This window comes from Salminus brasiliensis, chromosome 5 (genome assembly GCF_030463535.1).
Source record: "Salminus brasiliensis chromosome 5, fSalBra1.hap2, whole genome shotgun sequence".
NCBI classification, from domain to species: Eukaryota; Metazoa; Chordata; class Actinopteri; order Characiformes; family Bryconidae; genus Salminus; species Salminus brasiliensis.
In genome coordinates this window covers 12677044-12699192 of record NC_132882.1, presented here as the reverse complement: position 1 = coordinate 12699192, position 22149 = coordinate 12677044, and the positions used below count along the sequence as shown (strand labels likewise).

At 38.1% G+C, this 22149-nt stretch overlaps 3 protein-coding genes across 3 annotated transcripts; all 3 read right to left on the bottom strand.

Annotated features, from left to right (window-relative positions):
• Positions 1-667: 667 nt before the first annotated feature.
• hoxa10b (homeobox A10b) lies at positions 668-3761 on the bottom strand. The gene is made up of 2 exons (XM_072679409.1): positions 2815-3761; positions 668-2002 (listed from the first exon to the last, which is right to left on the bottom strand). Exons 1-2 carry the CDS (start codon positions 3572-3574, stop codon positions 1728-1730), a joined length of 1035 nt encoding a protein of 344 aa, XP_072535510.1. The 5' UTR covers positions 3575-3761; the 3' UTR covers positions 668-1727.
• Positions 3762-6374: 2613 nt separating this feature from the next.
• hoxa11b (homeobox A11b) lies at positions 6375-9368 on the bottom strand. The gene is made up of 2 exons (XM_072678728.1): positions 8694-9368; positions 6375-7450 (listed from the first exon to the last, which is right to left on the bottom strand). The coding sequence occupies exons 1-2, from the start codon at positions 9322-9324 to the stop codon at positions 7218-7220; spliced, it is 864 nt and encodes a 287-aa protein (XP_072534829.1). The 5' UTR covers positions 9325-9368; the 3' UTR covers positions 6375-7217.
• A 9716-nt stretch (positions 9369-19084) lies between these two features.
• Positions 19085-20931, bottom strand: hoxa13b (homeobox A13b). The gene is made up of 2 exons (XM_072678727.1): positions 20340-20931; positions 19085-19326 (listed from the first exon to the last, which is right to left on the bottom strand). The coding sequence occupies exons 1-2, from the start codon at positions 20929-20931 to the stop codon at positions 19085-19087; spliced, it is 834 nt and encodes a 277-aa protein (XP_072534828.1).
• Positions 20932-22149: the final 1218 nt, after the last annotated feature.

The following is a 22149-nucleotide window of genomic DNA, read 5'->3' as shown; positions in this document are numbered from 1 at the left end:
TATAAGAGGGCTATTAGGCTGTTTTCCTCCAGGTTATTACTCGGCAGTCTGGACTGAATATCACCAATAAAGCTTTTGTGTTGCTTCTCCAGAGCAGCAGAAACATCCGGGCGGTGTGGGCCCTATACATGCCTGCACTGCGCACACGGCTTTGGCCGAAGTGCTTTGATCGTAACCGAGGCCTTGCGGTGGCTTAGCGACTCCATGGCACATCCTCTCAAAGCTTTCCCATTTCTTTGCGCTCCTCTAGTGTTTATGCATGGATCACTGTAACGTTTTCAGCTAAGCCTGGGTTACAAACAAGATTAGCATTAGGGTATTCTCGTAATTGCATTTGCCAAACTGCGTTAAACTGTGAATATCATACATCTTCTTAATTCCTGCCATTATTTAGTGGATAACACCATATCATATATGAATGTACAAAATGCAATTCCGCCCTAAAATAAAACATCGTTTATTCTTGATTATTTTAAGTTCCCTTGTTGATGAGGTCGATGTTGAGTCGAATTTCACTGCGAGGCAATTCAGACAGTTTCGTGTTGTGGGGGTTCAAAACAGAGCCCAACAACATAAAACTACCTAAACCACTCAGCAGTCCTCTCTCTTCCCCGAGGACTAAAGAGTAAGAGAAAACGGAAGAATGATGCTAAGCAAAGCAAGCAAACACTTGTATTCCATTTATTTTTTATCCAGACACATCCATTTCACAGGCAGCTAAAACACGTCAGTTGTCATTAGTCAGTTGTCATGAGCGCGTTTTTAGCAGTGTTTTCAAATACATACTAATTCAGCAGAATTCACAGAATTTTCCTACAACAGATCTTTAATGAAAATACCAGCAGACTGAGATAATACGGTGACGTTACTATTCCAGTCAATATGTACAGTGAGAGGTATTTTAACACTTATTTGGCAGCAAAATCACTGTGTAATCTAAAAAAACAATCTGATCATTTAAATGTATGCTTCTGTGTTTTTCTTTGGAAATACAGACTTGAATTAAATTGACAAAGCTGGACACATTGAAACACTGTATGTGCAGACGTAGTTCTCAATATGTGTGAATTGTTTCAGATTATTTTTTTTGTAGGCATATATAGTCTAACATACATCAATAGTTAATTCACAGTTCAGTCCAGCTGTGCTATTGCTGCATTTGTCCGCCTCTCCATAATGTAGGCTACTTAAATTACATATAAGCATATGAGAGATTTACCAGTCGTGTTTATTTTTGTACATTTTCTACAAATACCCTTAGCTCAGCTTTTTTACCCAAAGGCTTGGACGAAACAGTCACCAACAATTTCTAAACGAGGACATAACAATTTTTTTGATTATAATTAATGTTACATCATGCAAATATTGCAAATATGTACAGTTTATATATATATATATATATATATATATATATATATATATATATATATATATATATATATATATATATATCCTCTTCCGTCAACCTATTTACAGTTGTCAAAAAAAAACATTTTAAGTAGTTCAATTGACAATTGACTTTTATAAATAATTACGCATTATTGGTTATCACGAATCGTGATATCACGAAAAGTGTCAATTTAAAGCTGATGCACTGACATAAAAATTCCCAACAGCGTATGACACAATAAGTTATCAGTATCAGTATCCTGCAGGAGTAAAATATGCACGATTTGAACTGGTACCCCTTTAAGTGGTTGGAGGGCGCCAAAGATCTCCATTAGGCCTTAGGAAAAACTGAAGTTCGCCGACAGCTCACGAATGCGGTTCTCTCGAGTCATTTTCTTAAGCTTCATGCGGCGGTTTTGAAACCAGATTTTCACTTGTCTGTCCGTTAAGTGAACGCTGCGGCTAATCTCCAGACGACGCTCTCGAGTTAGGTACATGTTGAAGAGGAACTCCTTCTCCAGCTCCAGGGTCTGGTGTTTCGTGTAGGGGCAGCGCTTTTTCCGACCACTCTTTGCAGTCAGCCAGTTTGCCGTGTTCTCACATTTGGATTCGCCTGTTGAAAAAGTGGAGAAAGCATAAGTCCAACAGTTAGATAATGAATTAACAAATGACGATACCATGACTGTTGTGGTTTTCAGATTAGACTGCATTTATTTTCAAGTCTGCCTACATTTACATTTTTTTAAACAAAACAACCGAAAGGAATAGTTCATCTTTAATCTCATATTTTACTAGTGTGTTATCAGATATACCATAAAAATGATTGCAAAAACGAATTATGCAAGATTTATGCTTATTACCAAATGTTATTTTTGCAGTACACGTTCATCATTAATCTAGCTTTTCAAGGCTAGTTCCTAACTTTAGACTAGACTTCAAAATTCAAAATGAGCCAAACTTAATAGTTACCATGGTATCTATATATAGTCCGTCGTAATTTAGTGTTGCATGAGATACTTCAGGAAACCCATAGTTAGTGATCAAAAGCATAATAGCACACACCTTTCCTCTTTATGGCAGGATCAGGTTAACCTCCTGCTGTAAAGGTTTACAGGGTGACTTCAAACATCGTAGAGCACTGAAGAATGGGATTGGGCGTGCTATCCCTCGTCATATAATAATAAAACCAGCAAGAAGAGCAAGCTCGCTCAGGATTGTACAGTCAACTGGCTAACGTGGCTCAAAGGCGAAACCAAAGCACTACAGAAGGATCGTTGAATATAACAATGCAACATATTTTGATCTAAACGAGAGTGAGTGCGACTGTCTCCATCTGCCTTTGATGTCCAGAAATTCCCACCAATCGTCTGCAGTCAGGGCAATCAAAAAATAAATGACGATTCTTCGCGTAACAGTAGCACTAACCTTTATTTGCCTTTTCTTGGCTGTCTGAGCCGCTCTCTGGATGTTCTGGCGACGAAGCAGGGCCGCTTGGTGACTTACGGCTCTCTTTATCCATAACCGGGGCGCACGGAGTGCAGGCTAGCGGCTCTCGGCTCTCCACCGCTCGCATCTCTGTGGGTACGGCATCGGTGGCGCCGTCCAGTCGGTTCACTGCGAACTGGACAGAATCAGGCCGGTCGTCGTCGGGATAACCTTTAGCCGACGAATACGTCTGAGAGAGTCGAAAATAACCGGGCACGGGGACACTTCCATCGGTACCAGTCGGACACGAGCTCGGCGTCCCCCTCAAGTATGAGATGTCCTCCGTGACCGTGTCTTTTGGACCCTTCTCCGACTCGTACACGCAGTATGAGTTTTCTTCTTTTATGGCAGGAGAGAAGGACCTGGGGCCAATTTGGTGACCGGGTTGTTCAACGCGACACGATCTTGATGTCTCCAGCCACGGCTCCATGCCCTGGACGTATGGGCTGGACGTAGGGACCATGTTATGGTTCTCGTTTCGTTTGAGTCCGGAAAAATAACCACAGTTAGACAGACCATATGAATACTCGGTGCTGGGTGGCAAGTACACCCCACTGCTTTGGTAGTAGTGACCACTTCCTTCGGCCCTACAGTTGATGAGCGAGTCTACTAAAAATGAATGTCCAGATGGGCTATCGGAGCATGACATCTTCGTGGTATAATTTGACGGACGAAGAAGATAGCCCTTTCTGGATGACATTTCTTGTGCAAAACATGCTGAATATAATTACTGATAACCGTACAACTCAGTGCGAGCTAACAGCCAATTAAAATGCAACTAGACTAGGGACTCCTCCCACTCTGCGTACGTAACTCCTGTGTGCTCTCTCCTTTTCTGGCTGCCAGATTGTTTAAAAGAAGACAAAATAAGTTTAATCTGCATCCGTTATTGTATATATATAAATATATATATATATATATATATATATATATATATATATATATATATATACATACATACACACACACACAATGCGTATTTGTTTATATGGGTATGAGACTAAACCCATTTTAATGGCATGACCACTACCTTTCACCTGAGAGTAAATCACAAAGGAAAAAGGGAAATGTGTCTATAAAGACAACTTGAGTTAAAATGGTAAACCCTAATGATACTGTGGGATGTAATTCCACGGCAAATTACTGTTTGTAGAAGGTTTCAAACTGGTGCCTGCAAAGAAAATCTATTATGTGCTTCAAAATTAAAAATGATATGTATATTCAGTAACCTGTAACACTTTGGGTATATAGCAAAATTTGGTTTTATTAGGTGGCATATTAAGGTGGCACATGCTTCACCCTTTAAATCAGTTTAACTTCAGTGCTATCAAAGCATTTTGTATATGAATTAATTTCTACTTTATGCAGGCAGATCTACAAATTATCGAAAGTGAGTGTCCTCAAAAATAAAACTGATTCATCAAACTAAAATATAAAACTCCTACTGAATTTTCTTTACACGTGCAGTCCCATTGCTTGTATCTGCATTCATGCTGTGATTTTACCTTTAAATCAGCATGTGTTCGAGATTGCATGAATATTTATTTATTGGTATTTTACTTCTTTATCGTGAATCTGAATAAGATGTAAAAGTAAACGTCCGAATGACACTGTCACTTTGGAATTACTGTTCAATGCAGCTTAAAGGTGTTTAAATAGCAGAATAAAATTTGTTTACGGTGTTTTCTTGTTGCCTTATTTGATTGTGCTAAATATAAGGCTGCACAAAACAAATAAAGTAGTTTACGATCAAACATTAGAATAATTTACTATAAGAAAACGTGCGTAGGTTATAATATGTCCCAAGAGTATCTAACCTTTGTCTCATACACGATGTATACCATTAAAGATGCACTCTTTTTCTCACTTTATAAAAAGGGGTTCCATTTCTTTTTTTAAACTAGAACTATGTCATTATTATGCGGAGGTTATTTTAACTTTACTAATCTATAAAACATCTTGCTTAAATAACACTCAACTGAAATTTCCTTCATGGCATACATTTTTGGTTGTATTTGACATTTTTATATGATAAGAAATCACACACTGTACTATTATTATACATGCAATAAGAAACCATTTTCGCTACAGACTTGTCCCACCGGCCCAAATGAAGGATTTTGTGATAATTACCAGAAGCTTTTATTTTTCACTTGAGACGAAACCAGCAGTGTTCCTTCCTTTCTCTCTTCCCTCGACTTTCACGCAGCGCAAATTATTTTTGCATGTCCAAAGACACAGCGAAAAGTGACCTGCAGTGTGTTGCTGCAGAACTTTAAAAATTAATAGATTAATAAAATGTAAATAAAGATACAACTATAACCTTTAATTTTCCAAATGAAAAATATGAAAATAATAAATACTAAGAGAATATAAATATAATGGTTTAGAGGATGAAAATGTACTTTAATCTACAAGTCTTCTTGCAAAGGCTTTGATAAATTTGTTAAATTATCTTTGTGGGCCAAACTGTAAAAAATAGCCATGTTGCAGCGGTTAACCCCATCCATACTAGCAACAACCTTATGTAGACTACAGTTAGGCTCAGTGTTCCAAAATGGGTGTAAAATTGATCCTTATAGTTATTAGAGCTAAACAATGATATGAATATTTACCTGAATTACCTCGTAATATCACTAGGACACGGTCCATCCTCAGAACACAACGTAATTGTCAATTCGGTAGTTTTTTTTAATCCACGGCAATGACATTGATCTGAAGGGCGCCACCGTGTGGAGGAAGCGACAGATGCCAGAACTTCTAAGCCTTCCAGTCGAACAGCCGACACGGAGACAAATGCCGGAAAAGTCAGAGAACAACAAGCTTTCAGTGATTCCAGTCGCCGTTTTCAAGCTCTTAGTCACAGTTAATAACCTTGGTTCTCAGACAGTTTATTGCACCCGCACTCCAATTGTACAAATGCTCCAGACTAAGTCGGGTTTTATGGCCGGGTTGCTACAGCAGAGGTGGTGGGGGTGGGGTGGGTGTCTGTGTGTGTATGCAGCAACGAGCTCGAAATTTCCGCAAAACCTCAAAAGGATGCGCAATGCAAAATACCATATTAGCATATTAGTTTGAGCCATTACTGGGATTGTGACCCTTCTCGCTACGGATTGTCTGTTTGATATGGCGATAGGTTGAAACTATAAAATGGTCTTTGAGGCTACAATGAAAGTCAACCATTTCTGTTGCAGTTTGCCTATAGATTGTTTCCTAGATTTCATTACGAAGACTGAACCTTTGAATCAAAGTGCTGTCAGCCCTGCATTAGGTTAGCTGGGAGGTGGAAACTGGAGCAAGTGTGTTTTAGAGCCGATTTGATTCACTGGGCCATCCATCGCCGTGTTCTGGGCAGTTCCGTAATGGATACGAGGCATTAATGATGGCAGCTATTTGATCCCCGAATCAATTTGAACTCTCGCGGGCAATAAAAAATATCCATCAAACATCTGATCCTGCAAAAGGGGAAAGGGTGGAAAAGAGGGAAAAACAGGTTGTGTTTTAAGAGGTCGATTTATACAACGAGATGTCAACGTCTTTCAAAGCCATACAAACCAAACGTTTCTGCAGCATAATATAAAATCACGTAATTGATAAATGAGAGAAAACATTGCAGTTCACATCCATTTTAACTGAGGATTTGGGGAATATTTTGAACAGTATTCTGGCTCACTTTGCTATTGCTTTCAATTAACGCTATATCTTTCAGAAACAGTTCAATTTTTCAGTCACACCAGTACCAGTCAATGCATTAGGCCTGTGTGAAAGCCTATCATACAGAAACGGAAATTCAAGTAAAAAATAATTCCAAAGAGAATACCGTCCAGTTCTTTTAAAAAAAATCAAATAGGTCTCTTGGGAATTGTGCGTGCATTATTTAAACAAACGCAACCAAAAAAATACAATTCTGTATTAATGAGACTACATAATACTTGAAGTATAGGTAAAATGATTACCCCTTAAAATACACCGTGTCAAAGGGTGTGCGTTTTCTATATTATCACATTTATAAATATGCACAAAACACACGCCTTGGTCAGAAAATAAAATAAAATACCAAAAAAATAAACAAACCCTGTAACATTTGTCTGAGATTGATTGGCAATGCAACATAATCAACAACGATGATGATAATAATAATAATAATAATAATAATAATAATAAAAACAGTAATGTAGATTCTGTACAGAATATATATCGTAAATGAGGTTTGTATTTGTTGAAGAAATATGTCAGATGAATGGGCTTCAGATCCGCTGTAGCTCCGGGAATGTGCAGCGGCGAACTTGAAATTAACCATGCCTGGGTTCCTCTCATGGCTGGACTAGTCTAGGGCCTCAACTCTACAGCAAAGGGTTCGTAGCATAATACTGTAAGCGGTCCCTGTTTAACTTCTTTTCCTTCATCCTCCTGTTCTGAAACCAGATTTTGACTTGGCGGTCGGTGAGGTTGAGCATCCTGGAGAGCTGCAGCCGTTTTTCTTTGTTGATGTAAACACTGAAGAAAAATTCCCTTTCCAGTTCTCTGATCTGATACTTTGAGTAAGGGCATCTCTTTTTACGAGTTTTCTGTCCAGCTGAAAAAAGACAAGATATGATACAATTACATTTTTTATGTATTCACAGAATAATATAATGACACAAATTAAACTAATTGTAAATTTGCTGGATTGTTTAGGCTAAGATTGTATGACTAAACAGGGATGGATGGGTGGAGGTGTCGCATACTCTAGTACACGTGTTACCACTCTTGGTTAAAGCAATGGAACGTTAGTTTGGACAATACATCACACAATTGTGTAAAACCATGTAAATAGTAGCAGTACAAAAGGACCAGGCACAAAATCTACCAAAATCTAAATCTAAGCACTAGTTAAATTATACATTGAGCATCTATCAAGATATAAATTGAAGCTTGTTACTTGTATTGTTCTTTTTTTTAATGCCGTTTTGATTTAAAAGAAAATGTAAATAGGAACTAAATGTTAACATCTGAAATTTAACTTTATAATGTGTCCTTCCATACAAATACATTTGAGTAGCGGTAACAGTATTATCATTTTAAACTACTCCATCTGTCTAATGTGCTACATTAAATGAGTAAAATCAACTAATTTTAACACAGCTCTAATGTTAACACCTCTTGTTAACATTTCATTTTTTCTGTTTAATTTTAGAATTACGACGCAGCTTTGAAAGATGCTATATAAAGACTTACTGCTACTACTACTATTGCTACTCATATACAATAGTGAAATCAGTACTTTGATCCTGCGGTATTTGAAGGCATTGGTTATTTACATTTGAATGTCGTTGTGTAAAAACATTTTTAACACTTAAGAGTGTACACTACACTAATACTCTGAAAGTTCCGTTATACTTGTCATTGCGTCAACCTTACCTTTACAGGTGAAACTGTATTGGCTGGAAAGCAGTGACTGCCTTACCACATGATTTAGAAATTAGATAAATAAAATATGCAACAGAGCAGGCCTGAATAACATGAAAAAAACATTTGAAACCTGAATCTTTATTACAGCCGTGCTTCGACTTGCATTTCCCGAGTTAGCCACAGCTATTTTGTTTAGTCTTCAACTGCAAAGAAGACTTCAAAGTCTTTTGAGAGGAAATGCCCTATCATTCACGGCCAATTTCAACCTTAAGCACGTGATCTCGCGTTTATAACAAAGTTTTGTTGGGGTAAATCTACAGGCCCTCCATAAACCTTATATGCTTATAAAACAGCATATAAAATCTTTAACGGTGGCGCGCGAGATTAGAAACTCTCCCTCATAGCCGGCTCCGGCTCTTTCTACGTACTGGTGGTATTGCCGTATTTCTCCTCGTTGTTACCGGAAGACGACTCCGGGCTGCTGGTCTCTTCTCGGCGCTCATTCTCCTCCGCGTCCCGGTCAGGATGGGAGCCTAAGGCTGTGGGCGGCGGAGCCTTGCTCGCTGTCCCGTTGGCTACGTGGTCGGAGCTCTGGCTTTCCGCGTTCCCGTAGGCCGTTTCGAAAAACTGGTCAAACGCTTGGGGCAAAACGCCGTTTCTTCCCACGCTGCCGTACACGCTGCCGGGCGCGTGACTGGAGCCCGTGTGGTGCACCAGCGAACTGCTTTTTGAGAACATGTCCCCCATGTTAGGCAAGCAATCCCTGTGCACCACGTCCTCCGCAGCGTAGCAGTGAGGCACGCTGTTGCTTCGGTGGTGGTGGTGGTGGTGGTGCCACTTGCTGGTCGGGTCAATGGCATAGTCCCTGAACGTCACTTCTCTCACGGACTGGACCTGGGGTAGACTAGACGAGGTGTAAGAGTATGGCATGGGGCAAGAAGACGGGGTCTGGGGAAGGAAGGGAGGAAGGCTGGAAAAGTCCGTTCCCGACACATAATAGGTGCAGCTAGGCAAGTACATATTGGAACCAACGGGCACCCTCTCATCATAATCCATCATCTGTCTGGCCGCTCCACGAGGGCAGTCCCTGCTTTCACATCGTTGTGCTGAGCTGAGCCCTAGTGGGTTTCAAGAGCTGAATCGCCGAGCAGAAATTTTGAGACGCGAGGTGACGTGGAGATCCATCTCCATCCATTCCAGAGAGCGCCAGTCATGTGACCGTGGGCAGAAATTGACATCTACTTTTAAGAGTGGGTCATAGTATGCCAGCAAGTGTGAGTGAGTGAGTGAGTGTTCACGTGTAGTGCAATAAGAAACATTTTATTGATTTGCTCTACGCTGGGCTGCTCTGAGATCTGCAGTGGCAGATCACCTCTTGCAGTAATAGACAGGTCTCATTTACTTATCTTCTCTTCCTCCGTTCGTGTTTATCCATCCTGGTACTGTCAGAATCTATCGTTTGTCTCTATGAAGGCTTGGAAAATATCTATCTTTTAGAATACACTTCACTGTATGTCGTGTTGCGTTTTTTAATGAATGTATTTATTTATTTATTTATTTATTTATGTATTGAGTTACGCATCACCTATCTGTTAAAGCGCAATGCTATCATAGCGCAGGACTTTGCTGAAAGTAACATTCTGTCATAAAATTCATTCTACAACCTCGAGTTTTATGACTTAATTATGCGAATTAATTAATTCAAACTCAATTTATTATAGGACGTAATAGTTTATGCCTGAATATGGGGGTTGTGGAGGAAGTACGAAATATATTTCTAATGGGTAAATGGGGCAAATCATCGCAGGGTAACATGTGCACTAGTTCTGATGGATCTGTACTTAAGGACCTAATTGTAATCAATTGCACATTCACCACTGAAAAGAAACGGTGTTTTGATGTACATTGCATAATTACGTCAATCGCAAATCTACTTATTTAATCGCAAATCTACAAATCTTTATTTGTAAAAGTGCACCAGTACAAACATTGCTAAAAGAGCACAGCAATTGTGTTAATATAACATATTGAGTGGATTACGCTTGGAGATATTTTAGGGCGACCTTTCAAGTACATCTATTAGTAGCACACGGGACTATGCAGCAACATAAAATTGTTTAGGTAGACAAATGCAGCTAAAATAATTTACACAATGTAAGCAAGTTATATTCCGGGTTTGTACTGTTTTTACATCCGAGTGTACCAAGTCTGCGCAACATTTACAGAGCACCGTTTACTCAAACCCATTTCATCTGAGAGTGTTGGACATTTTGTTGAATACTTTTCTTACGTACAATGAATTTTCAGGTGGTGCAGTGGGGCAACAGCAGCGGAATAGCTGGCCTCAAGCTGCAGTGAAGAATCCGAGTGGTCTAAACACGGTTTAGGGCCATAAAGTTTTAACTTGGATTGTAGCCCTGTTAAAATTACATTGGCCTCAATAAGACGGCTGCAAAGGTGCTCTTACAGACGTGTAGGCCTACGGGGAGGGATGTGAACACAACCCTCCGGAAAAAGGAGGCGACACATTTCCATACCGTCCGGTTTTCGCTTGATAAATAATCTAGACTATCCTATTGCAAGTCTTATTTTTCCACACTATCTTCTAGACTGTCCATTATCTGGTCTTGGAGGCAACGTCACATTCGTTTACTGTTATTATGACCAAAGCTTGAATGACTGCAGGGTGGCGAGGAGCACTAAAGTCAGTCTGAGATGCAGGCTAGTGTTTTATGGGGCTCTTTGTAGCTTGCTCCAGTTGCTCCAGCCATTGTCTGCGCAGACGAACCTCGGCTGATCATGAGACGCCACTTACTCGTACTTCGTGAACTTCAATTAGACCTGAAGTCCTGAAGTCATGGGTAACGGGAGACTGAGAAGATTTAACGGCATATATCTTTCACTTGGTAAGATTCATATCGTCGACATGACAATTCTTTCAACTTTTGCCTTTAAAAGTTAAATATGGATGCAAAAACCGTATATCTCCAAAATGGCAACCTTACCATAAAACGGAAAAAACTGCATAATACTTCATGCAAGTGTATAAAGATTTTATTCCATTCATCGTGACATTTGTAAACAATTTAAAGAACAGCTAGGCCAAAAAGTGAAAAAAGGCAAACATGGAGATGCAAGGTTTTGCGTGACAGCGACGATTTGCAAAATATTATAATAGCCCTCATTCTAATGTTTCAGCTTATAATTATTCATCTACATTATTTCGGTAACTAATTGTTGTTAGGATTGATATATTATACTAAAAATACTTTTTAAACATAGTTTAAAACACTAAACATAGTGGACGAAATAGGCCCGTTCATTAAAAGCACCGTGATTGTAGATGTAGCTTATGTCTCACTGGGTGCTTCAAGTTCGGGGGAGGGTTCAGGATCACTTGGACCAAGCCTACAAATACCCTGTGCCCTGGATGAAGTACATGTTTTCAGAACAAAGTCTAATTCTTTTTCACCTTTTAAAAATAATTCAGACTCCTGTTACTTCTGTCCGTCCTGCTTTATACAGACGATACACTTTTTCATCCAAAACTGAATTTAACAGTGTTTTTGAATGGCACTGATTAATTGGCAGCCTGAAGTCCTGGCCCGATTTTCGTCACATCACACAAATAAAACTGAACATATTTTCCATCTTTACAAAGTTCCCAGGAGCGCAGAGTTAGTCGTGTTTCTATATATTTGATGAATTAGGCGTGTAACTCCCAAATATGCAATTCTTTTCAAATGAAACATTTATAGAACGCCTTACATCAAATTGAACGTCCAAGAAAATGGCATTTGCTACTGCTACTTTTACCCGGCTGAAAAAAGACACTCCGTTTTAAAATACTCGACACATGTGTATAGACTTACACAGACACTTAGAACATGTGGCCTATAACCTATACAGCCCATTCACTGCATCAGAGAGATGGGTTAAGAGAAGCATGTGACTTCTGTATATGGATAAAATACAAAAAAGCGTAATTTGTGACTTGTTTAATTTGTGGATATTTTAAAGAAACGTTCATTATATTCTATATATTAATGTGGTAACGTGTAGTTAACTAGTTTTATTTCAAATAATTTAAATTATTACAACATTAAAGTGACTGAAGATTGAAAAAAGCAAAACAAAAATAAATTAAGTAATATTGTTCAACAATGGAAATATTGTACTGTCCCAGTTTTCTATGGCATATGTTTCGTGAATGCTACCTTCATTTAACGCTTCAAACATTTAATTTGTCGATGTTTTCAGGAACAGGCTAGATGACTCAGAGAGGTGCTGTGTTTAGTTAGCAGGTACATTTCCCAACAAAGTTCAATAACTGTTCTGGACAGTCTCGTTTTAAAGATTTTATTTGATATAAAATGTTGTATGTATGTGTGATATGTTTTGTACATTTGTGTTGTTACAGTCAAAAATACATTTTAAACAGGATGAAATAATATAATATGCACTGTAAAAACAAAACCATTTTTTACAGAGGGTCTGCCTCTGTTGAAAACCTTATCTATAAGACTCTAGTTTGAAGGTGTAGATAAAGAACATTTTGACATATAGGAAAACTAATGTAAAAAGGTAAGCATGTAACAAAAGAATGGCTGAAACCTTGGCACTCATTCTGTGGAGAAGGAGATAGCTGTAGATGTAGGGTGGGGGATGTGCTACTGGGGGCCACGGACACTGGCTGAACCCAACCCCAACCTTTGCCTTGCACTTGCTCCCGCTCCACTAAGGCGTACATTCTGCTAATCTCGGAAAATAGATTACCTGGGAAATGTAATGTAATGTAAATCACATTTTCACTCTTTTTTCTTTTTGCAGGTGTCCGTTAAGATGATTTGTCTGTGTAAACGCAAAATAACCTACAGCTCTACGCCACATACACACCTTAATAGAGCTGGCACTATGTAATCTCATCGACATTTAAATACATATACATATACATAAAATAAAAACGTACAGTCTATGCTTATTTTTTATTGCCAAAATACTGTCGCTGTACAGCTAGAAGAACTTCTTTGAAGAACCTCCTATGTACGTATATAAAAACATTTTTTGATGTCATTTTGGAACATTTCCATCATTTATACCATCATCAATTTTGACACATTGTAAAGAATAACTAACAGATTCAAATAATGTAAAAAGGTGAAAAACGGACAGAACTGCTCATCGCAATTAAAAGGTCTAATCAGTTTAAGTCAAACCTACCAGTATGGACGGACCTCTACACATATGCAGCTGTACACTGGAGCTAACTATCTATTTGGATTTAGTGTTGTATTTACACATATAGTAAGTCGAAATGTCCACAACTGAAGTCATTTAAAGTAAAAAAAGCTGTGCACTGAAATAAAGTGTTTTGGAAATATGACACATCAGCACAGTTCCACAGTCAACTGAAAGACAGCAACTGTGTTTCTGTTAAATATTGTATTTATGGACACAACGATTTGGAACACGTAAATTATGCAAATTCAAACACGTTTTAAGCCTGCAGTAAATGTATTTGATCTATTAATGTAATTATTCTACGTAAGAATGGTGTGAAGCAGTATGAGATGTCCATGACTATCGATAACTGCCTCTCAGCCTGGTGAGTGCGGGGGGTCGGAGAGAGCTGCTTGTTTTTGTGTTTTTAGGTTTTTATATTTAAACTTTGATGTCATTATTCTGAAATCAATAAAAACATTTTAAAGACGTTGTACTGCTAACTCTTGGTTTCGCCTAACAACAAGGGATAATACAACTACCAACGAAGATTTACGAAGACATTTTGATTCTATCATACTGATGTATTTCTTGAAAAAATGCTTAACCAAAAATTTAATTTTCTCTTTACCCCAAATATGGTAACCATACATGTTTGTTTTTCTACAAAGTCAATGTAGCTGGAACTGAAATTATGTCTTCTATTAGGTCTATATTGACCATTTAGACAAACTGTAAACATACAGATATAAACTTTAGCCACCATACATGTCTTGATATGATACGAACTAGAAAAAAGCGGAAAATCAAGTAAATGTGATTAAAGCCAGACGACAGCAGTGCCAGCCCATTGGTATCTTTTATTTCTGGTGGTGTGTTATTATATCTTCCTAAACATGTGAAGCAATGTTTATTAAAAAATAATTAGTTTGAAATAAAAAAGATTTTTATAAGTTATATAAGTATTATAACAATTACTGTTGTAAAACTATTTGACATTTAATTACATGTGATTATGTGATATATTTAATGCATTCAAGCATATATAACAAAATGAATAAGCTAACAGAGTAGAAATAAATGCTTATAAAAACAAACAATTCATGCTGTAGCCTAGACCATGGTCTATTAAATCTACTGCAGTTGTGCAGTTTTTATTTAGCAGACACCTAATTTTGTCAACAGTGATATGATTAGTAATTTATAGCCCACATTAGTTGACACAGCAGCTCTGATCAGATATACGAGGTCATAGAAGCTGACGTGTACATTAGCGGTTTATTGCAGAAACAGTAGAATAAATGTAGTCGTTACTTTATAGAAGTAGCAAAACCAGCAACGTATTTACAAGTACCTAATGATTCACACAAACGATTACATTGCGGTTTTGAACAAATGACACACAATAATTAATCTTTTGGATACGCGTATCCACAATTTCATTTTTTCACTTTCAGAAACGTTTATAGTACTGCTGAATAATACCTGCTTCAATATGTCGTAATTTGACACAAATGCTTGTTTGACTTAAAAATCCTGCGCGATGTGAACACATTACCTATAATACATTTGTGTAAGCGATTATACCCATTCATTTGCCATTTGACTTTAGCCTCTTAAAATGCACACTATTTATTAATTCAATTACAAATCCCAACACTAACTGGTCACATGTTTTTATGCATATGGCTTAAAACAGTTAGTAATAGTTTGCATCGTCTAGTCATAAATATGGGCAACAGTGGGCAACAACTGTACGGAAAGGCGTTTCAAAACCTTCATGCAGTTCCTAATTGAGCCATTGGGTGGCAGCAAATGCCAGATTTTCTTCACATCCGGGTGCTTTTCTATGTCTTCGCTTATGGACTGATCTTCAAAGTCACTTTGAGGTGAAAAGTAACTGATTATGTTCACTTAAATGTAGTCAAGTAAAATTTTGTGTAGTTGTAAACGAGAATACTGTTACCGAGAGTAAAGAAACAATATTTAGGTGAACAAAATGTAATCTACATTAATGTAATGTTTAGTCATTAACTGTTGCTCCCACCTCTTAGTTTGGGATGTGTTTTGGCAAAATGATCCTAAAAAGAGAGGAACCGCATTTAACAAGTCAGCTCCAATGCTGATAGATGCTGGGTGTGCTAGAAAAGTCTTCTAATGTTAATGTTTAGTTCTTTGGCAATTTTGCTTCTAGTTATTAGACACTGAGTATTACTTTTACCCAAGTCCTTATTTCAGTGAAATAACTATTCTTTTACACATCCCTGAGAGTCAGTGCTCTGGGGTCGCAAATGTTGATGTATTTCAGGGGGATTGGTCTGGTGTAACTGATATCTGACTACACAGGACAGGCTGTGGTGTCCCTCATACTAATTTTGAAACAGGAGTGGTGATATAGTACACAGGAGTTGAGGAGGATGCTGTATTTTGTTTGTTTTGACTATGTGTTTATGGTCAGTAATAGATAAAACTAAAAAGCCACAGAACTTGCTGATATGTTTTTGTGATATATTTCAACTGTTTGGCATTATTTGAATCTGTCAGTTGCTTTCTTTATATTTAGTCAACATGTGATGATGGACCAAGATACAAATGTGTTTTTCTAATTCTTTTAACAGAATATTTTATTCATGGGTTTAAAGGTACTCCTCACGATTTATTTTAAACCTCATTTACAGTTTCTTGTCAAAGTTTAATAGCCTAGAATTGTAAATACTAGAAATTATTAATTCACAATTAAATAATGTAATATAATAAAATGTAAATTTCCTAAGCTATTATTTCATAATGATTTACATCATATTAGATTAATTAGACAAGAATAATGAATGTCTTTTAAATGTTTAAACAGAGGGAATAGTAAAATACTTGCTCTTTCCATGTGAGTAAAATATATTTTTCAGGATGTTTTCCAAAGATAATACTTGTATTAACCATTATAGGTATATAAGAGATATTTTTAAATTAAAGCAATCCCCACAAGTGAGAATAAAAGGAGTCAAATAAAAAATCAGCTCCTGATAGATGCTGGATGTCCTAAGAACTACCACTATAGTTCTATAGGGAGAAATGAGGAGTTTTTATACCCAATATATTTACTCCAATTTACTTTAGTCTTTTAAGTAATTATATTTTTTTCGATGTAGACTGTGAGTATGGAGCCTGCTCAAGTAAATACGTGTACGTGTTTGAATGAATGTACAATTTTCTGATTATTTGTTGGATTTTATTTGGCAGTATTTCTTAGGAATGTGATATACGATTTATTCTCCTAACAGCAGAACTGTGATGACTTTGACATCAACATCAAGTTACTATTTTTGATTTATTAAAATACATATACAACAGTTGAAAAATAGCTTAAAAGAATAGTAGGTGCTGCATGTATTAAGATATGGTCAGATATGGTACCTTTTGTATCTCTCCTGATGTTTTTAATGTGCGTTTTACGGCATTTCAGTCTTTTCCCAGAAGTAAAAACATTACTAAGCATTTCAAAGGACGCAGGTTCCTCAACTACCGGTTCTTGACATTTACACACGATCTAAAGTGTCATTTAACAGGGATATAATGATACACAGACAGTCGGATATTCTTTTTCATTTAGAACGTAGATTTCCATTTAAAATCTTGATGTCAGCCTTGCAGCCAAACATTCTATCTCCACGTACATTTAGCAAAAAAGGTCCATTGTTTAAATTAAACATTTACCTTTGCCTTAATTCGTAGCTCAAAGATCTCCAAAATAGAGTGATAAATGTATGCTTTCTTCTGTTGTTTTTGATGCAAATAGACCTACAGGCATAAACGTGGAAGGCTACAAGTAGCATATAGAAGTGCGTTTTGTAAACAGGGGAAACTTTTAACACTAAATGACTAAATCTAAATTTCTTTCAATTTTGCACTAAAATACTTAATAGTTTCTTTAAGTGATTTCTCTGTCCCATTGTGTTTACTAATGCATCTAAATACACTTCTGAAACATGTTTTTCACTTAATTCACTTAGCTTTTGATAAAGCCTGAGACTGTCCAGTCTCTTAATCTCTTAATGGCTTATCCACAGTGTCTATATGGCCTAGACAAAGGCGGTTAATGCGATGGACTGCGCTTTCCTAACTTCATCTTAACTGCATCTGTCTTTATCTCTGCATCTCTGTTAATGCGAGAATATTTTAAGTACGTGGTTTGTTCTTACGAAAGAAATAAATAGTCATATATCGTCACTGTTTGTACTTTACACACACAAACAGATAGATAGACAGAGAGAGAGAGAGAGAGAGAGAGAGAGAGAGAGAGAGAGAGAGTCGTTAATCACGATCATCCATCAAATTTTATTTAACCGTAAACAAACCACGCAGTATAACAGTAACCGGTTAAGTGTGGGCTAAAACTCGAGATAAAGGCATCATAACTGCAACGACTGAACTCCACCGCTAGATGGCATCATTGTAACGTTAATTGAAAGAGGAGACGTGTAGCCTTTTGAACACAATTCCTTTAAGAGAAAATAAGAACCGTTTTGAACTAAATCATAGTATTTCAAAATGTAACCTCGCTTTATATGTTTTGTCTTTTTTCCATTTTTGGAAGTAGGCTATCTGAACCATATTTACTGTAGGTCTATAACAACAAAAACACATTAAAGTATATTCAAAGAACACCGACTTAGTGATGAAACCTTAAGAACATTCTTTAAAAAAGGTGATTCAATTGATTATTAGAGCGATACCACAGAATAACCACTTTTGGTTCCATGAACAGCCATGTTTGCAGTAGAGATGTGTGAGTGTGAACATTTACATCAAGTGAAGGTTTTTAAGACATCTAAATAGTTATTCACAATCACACACTCTCTATTACAAACATGGTTCTTTATGGATCCACAAGTGGTTATTCTATGACATCACTCAAAGAACCATTTTAGGCATATTTATTTTTAAAGAATGAAGCATTAAAATAGCATTTGGATAAAAAAAAAACATACTTTACATTAGGATGTTTATTAAAATGTGTTTGGCAGTAACAGATAGGAGTTAGCACCTCCAGTAGCTCCGGCTACATCCCTAAAACTGTACAAAATGTTGAAAAAATATGAATAAGGGCAATTTCCCCCTGGCGTTAAAATAGCATGTGTTTTTATCTAAGATGCGAATTCTTTATTTACATAACATGTGAAGAGTATCCACAGTCTTCTTAGCATTTTCGAGGTCGTAAAAACATTCGCTGTCTACAACAGCTATTTTTTAAAACTTTCATTAAATTTAAAAACAGACTTTGTCTCACTTTCAATTAAATTTAAACAGCTAGTCTTGTGTTTCAATGTGAAATAAGGGTTGTTACTTTTTACATTGTCGTCACGAAGAAAAACGAACAAACAAACAGAAAGAAATAAAAACAGCTGTGGATTTCGGGCATATTTTAGGCATAGAAATGATCAGTTCTGGTCGCCCTGTATCCGTGTGATACTGTAGCAAGTTCTCTTTCTCGCCACTGAGGTTTCAGGCAATATCTCTTTGTCACTCCAGGTGGGTGATAATAAATAACCATGCGGGTCCTTCCATTTGTACATGTCTTCACTTGGTCCGTGCTCGAGCTAGTTTAAGTGATGCTCTTGAATTTGTTGACCACTTTTTTCTCCTTTACGCGCCTGTTCTGAAACCAGATGGTGACTTGGCGCTCGGTCAGGTTGGTGTGAGCTGATATCCGTCTTCTCTTGTCTTTGGTAATGAACTTGTTGGCCGCGTACTCACGCTCAAGCTCCTTCAGCTGCACCTTGGTGTAGGGCACGCGCTTCTTTCTGCCGCGGCGCACTGAAGAGCCTTCAGCTGCCGACACGCTGTCTGAGGGACAGAAACAGAGGAGAGCACACATCAGCGAGTTTTCTGCAGAGATGGGAACAACAATAGATCCATTCATTCACATTTCCTTTTATCTGGACACACCAGCGCCGTTCATTTACGCTCATGTCTCAGTTAATGCGGTGTGTGTTTATGAGCATTGAGATGGATTCATCTGAAAGGGTCTTAAATGATATGTTGTGTATTTTGGTCACGTGCAAACGACGGACGCACTTAAACCATGTAAATCCAAATTTTGTTTTCAGTGTCTGTGCTGCCATTTCTTATTATATTCATATTCATTATTTTAACCTCACAGCGGCATTTTGTCCATCGTTATTGATGAATACGAATTAGTGTGCATGCTTGTGGATGACCTGTACTGTTACATAGCAGAGAAATACGGTGCAATCGTTCTCAATTGCCTTAATCTCACAAGCCTAAACAATGGATACTAGTCTATCTTCATATTATATTGATTTGTAGCCTTCTCTTTAATCAGTTTTAATACTATCAGTAATACTATATTGCACTGCTAATGCTTCACACTGGCCTACTATTAAATAAGGTAATGTATATTAAATAATGTACGTTCTGTATATTGATTATACTGTATCATTGAGAAACCAGCTGATTTCAGTCTCATCTCTGTTGTTTTAATGATTGCCAATATTTTTAGAGTAAACTCAACTGAACCTCAAAACCTGTTGTTTAGTTATTAACCTGAAGACTTTTTATGCAGTAACTGCTATGGGATGGAGTCAATGCATGCCTACACGATTTCTCAAGGTTTACGTGGGTTTAATTAATATTTAATAATATTTCCTAATTATCTGGGCACATTAGCGCAGTTATTTTACGTTCATGCTCGAGTTTGTGCCTTGTGTGTTTACGTGCACTAAAATATCTGAAAGTGTTACACGACCAGTATTAGCCTAGTGTGAAATAAGGACCTTTTCTGCGTTTTGATTGTATCAATACAACCATGAAATATAATGCAGCTCACACTAGCCCACCTTGGAGAGTGGTCTTCCACAGATGACCGGACTGGCTCTGCTCCTTGGAACAGTAAACGGGGCTGTTCCAGCCGTTGGTGATGGCCCAGGGCTGGTAACTCTCCACGGGTATGATGGGCTCGTGTCTGGGCTCAGTGGGCACCACAGGCACGTCCAGATATCCTGGCACATGCTGATAGGGTCCAGCGGAGTAGCTCGGGTAAAAGGCAAGCTCCTTGGCCCTGGAGGAGAAGTCTCCATCTCCCGAGACGGACACATCCGCAGCAAAAGCGGCAGCGGGTTGCGCGCACTGCTTGGCCATCCGGCACGGGTAGTATCCGCTGCCGAAGTAGCCGTAGGGCAGAGCGGGCTGCGGCGGAGGGCACGGCGGCTTTGCCGCTTCGGCCACGCCGGACGAGGGCACTTCACTGGGCACATAGCCGAAGTGAGCTGCTGCTCCTCCTGCTCCTGCTCCTGCACCTCCTCCTGCGCCTGCTCCAGCAGCTCCTGCCCCGAAACCCTCCATACCCGCGCTTACGTCCTCCGAGCCGCCGTCGTACAGGAACATGACTGGCTCAGTCCAGCGCGAGGGAAGGAGCACGGACGCTGTCATAGCACGCGCAGCGGCGAGCCCCCTGTTTTCCCCCAGCTCTCCAAGAAAATGCCCCGCCACCGGGGGAAAAGTAAAAAAAAACAGAAGAGTGAGAGAATGTGGGAGAGTAAGCGATGTAGGCGCACGATCAGTGATTGGACGGCACGTGGGCACGTGATATGCAAAGAGGACCAGGCGGTCTACTGTGAAGTGGTACAAGACAATGAAAAATCAAAACCACCGATTAAGAATTAAATGATTAAAACGCATCCATTAAAAAGCAGAACGGGTTCGATCGTTATGATTGGAAATGGAATGGATGGAATGCTACTCAAACCAGACATTTCTTACGTGCACTCTTAAAAATTATCTTAGAACAGTCTTAAAATATTTAAGCGATGTCATAGAGGAACCCGATTTGGTTCCATTAATAATATTGTTTTGAAAAAGTAGTACAGGTGAAGGACCTTTAAATTGATAAACAAAAATTAATCGACGTATTTAAATATTCAAAAGATTTTTAAATATTCAAACATACATTTCTTTTACAAAGATTTGCCTTTGTAGCAGTATTTTTTTACAGTTTTGCAAAATGCATATTAAAAAAGTCAAAGAAATGTCAAGATTCGTTATTTTATCCATACGAGTAGTATTTGGTTTTCCACTAGGTGAACCAATGAAACTTTATTTGATCTTTAATCTTAATTATTCTTTATTAGCTGCTCCCGAAGGCGGGTCTATAGCACATTTTAGTCCAGTCCTATAAGCTATAAATTTAAATTAATTTACAGCGCATTAATTCCGTTAAATGCCAATTTATAACGATTGGGCACATTCTTACATGTATTTTAGTGCTGGAGTCATTTCTTTTAAAGCACAGGGCAGCTCCTTTTTAATCAAACGCACGTCTATTGTCAGTAGCTGTTCTCTCATGAGCATTAATGATCAGGCAGAGAACGGTGGATCTAACAAGCCAGTGATGGAGCTTAAGAACTAAGAGTATCCCATTGTAAACACTGGTGTGTCTAGCAGTAGGTTCAGCCCTCACTCCCGCTCGGTTGGAGGCCAAGGTCAAGGTGAAAGAGCTGCAGTCCAACACTGGTGTCAATACAAACTTCACCCGTCTGGCAGGAAACGACCTCACATCTCCCCCTACATTGTAAAAAGAAAGAAAGAAAGAAAACTTGGATTCAGGTATTGCAGGACGTGTTGTCAATCGCTAGATGTGTGTGTGTATGT

What these genes read in the sequence shown, in the direction of transcription:
- hoxa10b (XM_072679409.1), bottom strand. Translation starts at nt 3,574, where the DNA reads ATGTCATCCAGAAAGGGCTATCTTCTTCGTCCGTCAAATTATACCACG. An exon ending in CCAAGAAAAGGCAAATAAAG is followed by an intron (nt 2,003 to 2,814) that starts GTTAGTGCTACT and finishes CTTTTTCAACAG; the next exon opens with GCGAATCCAAATGTGAGAAC.
- hoxa11b (XM_072678728.1), bottom strand. Translation starts at nt 9,324, where the DNA reads ATGATGGATTATGATGAGAGGGTGCCCGTTGGTTCCAATATGTACTTG. An exon ending in GAAATACGGCAATACCACCA is followed by an intron (nt 7,451 to 8,693) that starts GTACGTAGAAAG and finishes GTCTTTTTTCAG; the next exon opens with CTGGACAGAAAACTCGTAAA.
- hoxa13b (XM_072678727.1), bottom strand. Translation starts at nt 20,931, where the DNA reads ATGACAGCGTCCGTGCTCCTTCCCTCGCGCTGGACTGAGCCAGTCATG. An exon ending in GTGGAAGACCACTCTCCAAG is followed by an intron (nt 19,327 to 20,339) that starts GTGGGCTAGTGT and finishes TCTGTCCCTCAG; the next exon opens with ACAGCGTGTCGGCAGCTGAA.